The 8,712-nt window shown below is 42.2% G+C and overlaps 1 protein-coding gene across 1 annotated transcript in view; it reads right to left on the bottom strand.

Annotated features, from left to right (window-relative positions):
* The window catches only part of IER5 (immediate early response 5), a 10,779-nt gene extending 9,957 nt beyond the window's left edge, over positions 1-822 (bottom strand). The window contains exon 1 of the mRNA XM_044674898.1: positions 6-822. Within this exon, the coding sequence (XP_044530833.1) occupies positions 6-588 (583 nt within the window). The 5' untranslated portion in view covers positions 589-822. The remainder of the gene's footprint in view (positions 1-5) is intronic.
* Positions 823-8,712: the final 7,890 nt, after the last annotated feature.

The following is an 8,712-nucleotide window of genomic DNA, read 5'->3' as shown; positions in this document are numbered from 1 at the left end:
CGAGCGCGGGCGACAGCCGCAGTCGGCCCGCGGGGTTCCGGGGGGAGAGCAGCAAAAGCGGCGGCAGCAGCAGTGCCGCGCCCGAGGCGGCCCCTCCGGGGCGCCTTCCCCCCCGCCGCCGCTGCAGCCACTTCTCTCCGTCTCCGCCGCCTCCACGCGGCGCCTTGGGGCTTCGGGCACCGCCTCGGCTCTCACCGGCGGCGACCCCTCCAGCGGGCGCTTCCCAAGCCCTGGGGGCAGGGCGGGAGGCTCCGGAGTGGCCAAGGCGGGCTCGGGATCCTGCTCCATGCTGCTGTCTCTCGGGAGTGGATCTCCCCAGCCCGGGGCCGGTTCTCCGGGAAGCTGCTGCTGCTGCTGCTGCGGCGGCGGCGGCGGGGGCTGCGGCTGCGAGGGTCCCCCAGCCCCCGGGCCACCCAGGCAGAGGCCGCCTTGACAGGGGTCGCTCAAGTAGACCTGGCGGGCGCTGCGTAGCACCAAGGACACCAGCAGGTTCTTGTGGAGTTTGATGCCGCCGCGCTGAACCCTCGAGTTGTAGATCTTGCCCAGGGAGATGCTGACGATCCGGTGAGCCTCCAGCTTGAACTCCATCCTCCCTCGCTCAGGCGCCTCCGCAGCTCTCGGGCGTCTGACCACGGAGGCCGAGGGGAGAGGCGCGTCCCGGGCTACCCTCTCGTCCCGTCAACGGTGAGGGTGTGGGGCCGGAGGCGGAGACGCGTCAGCTCCTCCCTCAGCCCAAACCGACTGAACAAACAACCGGGACGACGACGACGCGAGCTCTGACCCCCTTTCTCACGGCCGCGACACACGACACAGCAGCTTAGCAACCAGTCCCGCCGCTAACTGAGGGGAGACGGACGACCCGGCGGCTTTATATAGCCCTCTCGCGCCAGCCAATCAGGCGGGACTAGCGACCGTTCCGACCGGTTCGGGGAGAGCTCGCGCTCCCTCGTGCGCCTCTGCCAGCCAATCAGAGGCTGAGGACCGAAGACAGGGCAGATTCGAACGTTAGTCCCGCGGAGCCCTCTCTTAAAGGGGGAAACAGCGTGGAAGAGGAAGCGGTTCTCGAGAGCGTGGGGGAGGGGAAAGAGAAGGCAAAGTCCCCAAGGTGTCACCTCTGTGGGAGCTCAGGCTTTCTCGGAGGAGACGGGAGAAAGTCGGCGCCAGCCCAGCCCTTTGTTTGGCTGCTTTTGTATTTGGGAATGGGTTCAGGTGTGAAGTAGACATGGCTAGATTCCCAGAGCCAAAGCTGGCGCTCCTAACGATGGGCCCCCTGCCGCCGCTCCCAAGAAGCCCCCCCCAAAAAAAAAATTTCCAGTAATGTGTAAGCGGTCCTTCAAAGACATAACCTGGGGGGGACGCCAGTGAAAAGAGCGTTGGAGGCGGGAGAAACCCGAGTTCGAATCTTGTGTCTTTGGCAGTCCCTGAAACCTCCCTGGCCCCCAGTTTCCTCGTGTGTAACGAGGCCTCCGGGGTCCTTTCAACCCTAGAGGAAGAACTAGGATTCTCATCCTGACTGCACCCCTCCCCCGACACTGTACCCGGACACACACCCTTTCCCTCTTACTCCACCCTTTCCCCCTCCCCCATCCCTCCCGGCTTCCCCGGGCAGTAATTCCATTTTAAGAGCCTTTGCTAAAGGAGGGTTTGTAAGCTAGTCTGGGGCGTGGGAACACGACTGCTTGGTCTTATTCTTCGGCCCCTTACCTGCCGGGCTCTAGTACATGTCTGGTTACAGACACCCAAGTCCCTAACTTGGGGAAATACAAATTTCTGCGTTGCCCTGAGGAAATCGGGACGGGAAAACAATTCTGTGGTTTTCTACAGTAAAATTCTTGTCAGTTTATAGTTGTGTCTTCCATAAAGGCTGTTACGAGCCTTTGGCCAGCAGTACAGGTCTGAAGCTTTTAAAAAAGCAAAGCAAAACTTCGCAGAGTTTAAGAGTCAATGTTAGTGCTGAGAAGTCTTGCTTTCATATGATGGGTCATTACAGTTTGATGTGTCAGAAGACCAAAATACTTTGGAATCATTTGCCAGTCCTAGAATTTTCTGAACAGTAAATCTCTTCCGGATTCTACACCTACATGACATCATTGCTGTGTATATACTAGAGAACTGTGTCCTGGGAATGACTGTAGGCAAATCACTTAACTTCACGGAGACTTAATTTTACCTTTAAAAAAAATGGAGATAGTGAAATTAATTCCATATATGTAGGAAAGAGAGTGTTAAGTTCGTGAGTGTGTTTTGAGCTAAGAACACAAATACTGGTCATTTCAAGATACAGAGATCCCTTATTTAAGAAAAGCCAAAATATAAAAATATAGACTTGGAAAACAATTATATTAATTCTATAAAGCCAATATTAAAAATATATATGCAAAAAGCAAAGATTTGTGGGAAATAGCTTTAGGAGGAAAAACTGACAGCTTTTCTATCCTCTGTCATCTCACCCCCAAACCCACTTTTGTAAATCACTCTTTCCACTGTCTCCCCCCACCCCAACATCTTTCCAAATTCTTACTCTCTTTTCCCTTCTTACTGCTCTGCTACTGAAGGATTCCTTCCCCTCAGACAGAATTTATAAAACAGGACTAGGTCAAGGCTTCCAGGATCACCCTAAACTCCCTTTATTCATTTTCTTCAGTTTCCACTTCTCTTTTTAAACTATAAATGCTCATATCTAAATTGTTTCTTACTTTGTTGCATTGTAAAGGTACCATAGATTGCTTCTTTCAATCAGATATCTGCCCTTTCTTCAAGTCTTTCAAGAAGAATTCATCCTTCAATAAAGGAGCACTTTTCTAAGTAGTAAAAAGATGGGTACAGTATGATATTCCTGAAACCAGTAGGTCCAAGCAACAAAATGAGAAGCCCGATACTAGATGAATGTATATGGGGGGTGGGGGGGGTAAGTAATCAATGATTGGGAGATAGTTGAATAAATTCAACATGTGAATGTAATGGAATATTATTGCTCCATAAGAAATGATGAATATGATAGTTTCAAAAAACAATAAGAGAGGGAACATGACAATGGATACTGGGCTGGGTTTAAAAATCCTCCCTCTACCACTCAAGCTGTTTGATCATGGGTCAGTCATTTGTTCTTCAATCATGTCAGACTCTAATTGAACTTGTTACAATTAAAAATGATAAAGACTGATAGTATAAGAGGATAATATTACCTAAAATCTCCCTCTTACAGACTCCATGGAAATTTCTTGGCAAAGATAATGAAGTGATTTGCCATTTCCTTCTCCAGTATCTCCTCATTTTACAGACCCTGGAACTGAGAAAATAGGGGTTAAGTGACTTACCTAGGGTCACACAGCCAGAAAGGGTCTGAAGTCACTTTTGAACTCAGATCTTCCCATGTGTAATGTGGGATCTATACTCAGATCTCCAGGATCTATACTCTACCTTACATCATCACCTAATTGCCCCAAGTCATTTAACTTCTCTGTAAAACTAAGGTGATGATAATATCTATCTCACAGGGTGTTTGTGAGACTCAACTGACATAATATAGGCAAAGTACTTTGCAAATCTAAAAGGGACATAAAAAGTGCCCACTATTGTTATTATTTTCCTATGAAAAGACTACAACATAAATAAAAACAACCTAAAAAGGCACTAAGACTTAGGTCAAATTCAAATGATATTGACTGATACCAACCTAGTAAAGTTAAAGCAGTCCTTTCCTTTCTGAACTACAAAAATAGAAAGTGACATGTATTTTATATATATATATATGTATATATATATCAATCACAATAATTCTATTAGCTAATTTTTTTTTTCGAGAGGGTGGAATTTCTTAAGTGGTTACTTTGAGTGTTTTCGAGGAGGTCTTGGTTGTGTCAAATTAAAATTTATCAATTAAAATAATTTTTAAAAAAGCAATTAGTTGTCCAGAGTAGAATGTCCTAGGATTATGAAACAGCAGAAGAAATAACTTGGAGAGCAGGGACTGTTTTTCATCTTTTACCTTTTATTCCCAGTGCTTTGAAGATAGTAAGCATTTAGTAAATGCTTGTTGACAAACAAATTTACTTTTTTTCTATGAAGTATTCTAGGTTATTAATTAAATGTATAAACATGCAAAATAAATGATCTAGGCTCTCTTTCTCTCTCACAGATAGAAGGGGCAGCTAGATGGCACAGTATATAAATTTCCTGGCCTAGAGTCAGGAAGACCCAAGTTTTCTGAGTTTAAATCTGTCTTCAGATACTAAGTAGCTGTGTGATCCTGGATAAGTTACATAACCCTGTTTGCCTCAGTTTCCTCATCTGTAAAATGAGCTAGAGAAGGAAATGGCAAACCACTCCAATATTTTTGCTAAGAAAATCCAAAATGGGATCATGAAGAGCTGGACATGACTGAATAACAATTAAAAATTCTCCCCTTCTCAATTAGCCCAGTGTACCCTCAGAACCTTGGAAATTTAACTTTAATATGTAACTAGGTCTGTTTCCTTTGAGGATATATTAGATTATGATTCTTTTAACTGAAATCATGATTCTGTTTAATTCTTTTCAACTTTTATGGCCTAAGAGGATGCATGAGATTGCTATATGTTAAAAATTATTTCTCCATCTATGATGTAATTTTAGACTATTTAAATTTCATTAGAATTCTAATTGAAATTCCAGGTTATTTTTCTGAGCTCTGAACCTGTGCTTAATCATCATAAAACCTAGGTTTTAAGTTTTAGAATCTCTGCATTGTGATAGTGTTAATAGGCATCAGCTACCCCTCAGATGAACTCAATGGGAATATTTTTCCATTAACACCTATTTATAACTTTCCTCCTCAACTAGATAGTAAATTCCTTAAGTGACCATTGTTCTTTATAACCTTGGAAAAAAATACTCTGAGCAATTTCTTCATAAATAATAATTACACCAGTAGTACCTACTTCACAGGATTGCTAAGAGGTTCAAATGAGACATCCGTTAACTGTTCAGCTGTTACTGTTCTATAATTATTTGTTTATTAAACTAGACCAGGGGTTGGCAACGTATGGCTCTTTCTGCAGGAGCCATAAAGTCAATTTTTTTCAGGCGCTGTTACAGAAGCGCACACTGCTTACACTGTACGGCTCTCACGAAATTACATTTTTAAAAATGTGGCATTTATGGCTCTCATGGCCAAAAAGGTTGCAGACCCTCTGAACTAGATGATGAAAGACATCCCAAAAATTTAGAATGAAAATAGTTGGACACATAGAATGTAAGCTTTTTGAGGGCAGGAACAATTTGGTTATAAAAATTCTTTGTATCCTCAGGGTCTATCTAATACAGTGCTTTAGAACACTTAATAGACCCTAAATAAATGTTTAAATGGAATTTCATTTATTTAATTCATTCAAATTGAATGTAATGGCTTAGTAGAACAAAAGAATATTAGCTCAAATTCTAATACTATCTTAATTAAGCCAACCCCAAATTGAGTTCATGATTATAATCATGTTCAAGCCATACCACAGCCTTACAAAAGATTATAAGATATAAATTGCACCCTGGATATATGGCATATTTTGCCTTCTTATTTGTGAACTTCTTTGTAAAAAAAAAAAGTAATTGTTTGCCTGTTCTTTTCCAATTAAACCTTTATTGAGTGCCAATGATGTGCCAAGTACCTCTCTAAATATTAGCACTTCATTTAGAGGCAGCCTATAAATCTTTATATTACTACCAAATTTTTCCCTCCTCCAATTCTAAATAATATATCTATTGTAAACAAGTTTAATTGATAGGCAATTTTTTGTTGTTGTTCTGCACAACCTGTTTAAATAAGTTGTATAAACTAAGTGGATGTAAAACTCTAGGACTTATCTTCATTGTTTCAATCTATGTCCACAAAAACAAAAGCATCTTACGCTTGGTATTTTGCTTAAGCAGACTAACTATTCTTCAGTTGCAAAAGGTATCCCTAGCAATAAATGTATTCTCTGAATACTAGTATCAGTTCTTAAGACTAGTGTCAGCACTGGGGGACCCAATGTTTATAGAACAATTTGAAGTCTTATGAAATGAAGTAACCAGGAAATATAAAGTCCAATTATTTTAATTGCACCTACCTCCCAGGGTTATGAGGACAAAATATGATAACATTTATAAACCATTTTGCAATCCTCAAGATGCCATATATAAATTATTATTACTATTATTTTTGTTATTTTCATTTCATCAATCATTATTGCCTTATGAAGTGTTTCAGACTTTATCAGATCTTAAGGGCTTTAGACCTGGCTCCACCATTTATTGAACTTTGATCATTGGACAAGAGATTTAAAGTTCTGTTAATCTAAATTATCATTTATCGAAGAGTAATAATAAACATTGCCCTACCTTAAAGGAATATTGTGGCAGTCCAATGAGATTATGACTCATTAATAAAGGACTAAAAACATAATTGAAGGGGCAACTAAGTAGCACAGTGGATAGAGCACCACGTCTAGAATCAAGAGGACCTAGGTTCAAATTTGACCTCAGACCCTTCCTGTCTGTGTAACCCTAGGCAAGTCACAACCACAATTGAGTAGCCCTTTTTAGTCTTCTATCTTAGAACTGATATTAAGGCAGAAAGTAAGGTGGTGTGTGTGTGTGTGTGTGTGTGTGTGTGTGTGTGTGTGTGTGTGTGTGTTTTTAAAACAATATTGAAACTTTAATGACTGGTAACTCAGAAGATAATTCTTTCCAAACTTGATTCAGAGACCAAAGGCTATTTTGCTAGAGCTTCCTCTTATCTTACATTACACAAATATCCCACCCATCCACCTTCTTCCCCTTTACCTCTGTCTCTCATGAAGAGATAGCCCTTCTTCCAATGAAAACTCTGCTCCAATTATCTTTGATCTCCAACCTTCCCATTTCTCCAATAGATAGTACCTTCTAGCGTTCCTGATCTCTAATCTTTACTCTCTTCTATCTACTGGCTCCTTCCCAGCTACCTACAAACACACTCATGCCTCTTCCAAAGGGGTTCTTCCAAAGAACCCTCACTTGATCTGTTCATCCCCAGTAGCTATATTTCTCCTTGCTTTCTTGGCTAAACTCCTTGAGAAAATAGTCTCCAAACTGTGTCTCTACCTCCTCTGCTCTCACTCAATTCTAAGGTAAAATTCTAAACCTCAATCATTCCCCTGAAACTGCTCTCTCCAAAACCACCAATGACCTTTTAATTGACAAATCTAATGGCCACTTCTCAGTCCTCATCCTTCTTAACCTCTCTCCAGCTTTGGTTTTGCTGGTCACTCTCTTCTGTATACTCTCTCCTCTAGGTATGTGACACTTCCCTCTCCTATCTTCCTTCCTATCTGGCCAATCATTCTCAGTCTGTTTTTGCTGGTTCTTCATTCATATATCATACAAGGAGTCTTTCAAGGCTCTGTCCTGGGCCCCCTTCTCTATATTATTTCAATTAATGACCTCATCAGTTCCTAATGGATTCAATTATCAACTATATACAGATGATTCTGATATCTATACTCTCCAGCTCTCCAGTCTCAGAACACCAACTGACTCTTGGACATCTCAAATTCAAGTTGTCTAAAACAGAACTGATTATCTTCCCCTTCCTCCCAATTCCCTCCTTCCTCTTAACTTTCCTATTAGTGGTAAGGGTAGCACCATTCTTTTGGACATCTAGACTTAAAACCTAGGTATTACCTTGGACTCCTCTCTTATTCCACATATTCAATCTGGGTTGCTACATCTTCTCTACTGTCACAATATCTCTCCGAAATACCCCACTGGGATGGCATCTCATCACTTCAAACTTGAAAAATTGCAATAGCAGGCTGTTAAGTTTTTCTGCCTCAAATTCCTCCTCTATGCAGGGTCCATTCTCTGCTCAGCTACCTCTGACCATGTCACCTCCTCTCTCCCCACACAATAATTTTCAGCTACTCCCTATTTTACCTCCAGAATGGAAATATAGGCTCTTCTATTCCTGCCTTCATCACATGGCCTCCCTCCCCTTTCAGGCTTCTTACATTTTATTCCCCTTGTGATTTAGTGTCAGTCAGTTATCAGTCACTAAGTATTTTTTTAAACCCTTACCTTCCATCTTAGAATCAATACTGCGTATTGGTTCTAAGGCAGAAGAGTGGTGAGGGCTAGGCAGTGGGGGTTAAGTGACTTGCCCAGGGTCACACAGCTAAGAAGTGTCTGAGGTCAGATTTGAACCCAGGACCTCCCATCTCTGGGCCTGGCTCTCAATCCATTGAGCCACCCAGCTGCCCCCTCAGTCACTAAGTATTAAGAACTTACAATGTGCCAAGCAAAAGTCAGGTCCTGCCTTGGAAGAGCCCACAATCTAGTGACACTGGTCTTGTCATACCCATCACATGGTATGATCTCTGGTCCCAATCCCATGCTCTTACTCTGGCTATCCCCCATTCCTAGGCTGCTTCTCCCACCTCTCCCAATCTCTATCTCCTGCCTTCCTTGGTTACCTTCAAGACACAGCTCAAATCTTACTTTCTTTGAGATCTTTCCTAGTTTCCCTTTTCCCTCTAAGATTACCTCCAATTTACCCTGTGTATATCTTGCATATTCAAAGTTGTTTGTGTGTTTCATCCCCATAAAAATATGAGCTACTTGGGAGCAGAGACATTTTTGGAGTTTTGGTTTTTGCTTTTCTTTTTATAAAACCTCAGTAAATCATACCATTCCTGGAACCTAGTATGCATTTAATAAACTCTT

The sequence above is a fragment of the Gracilinanus agilis genome, chromosome 4 (genome assembly GCF_016433145.1).
Source record: "Gracilinanus agilis isolate LMUSP501 chromosome 4, AgileGrace, whole genome shotgun sequence".
NCBI lineage: Eukaryota > Metazoa > Chordata > Mammalia > Didelphimorphia > Didelphidae > Gracilinanus > Gracilinanus agilis.
Note: the sequence above shows the minus strand (reverse complement) of the source record. Positions and strands in the feature narration are given on the sequence as shown.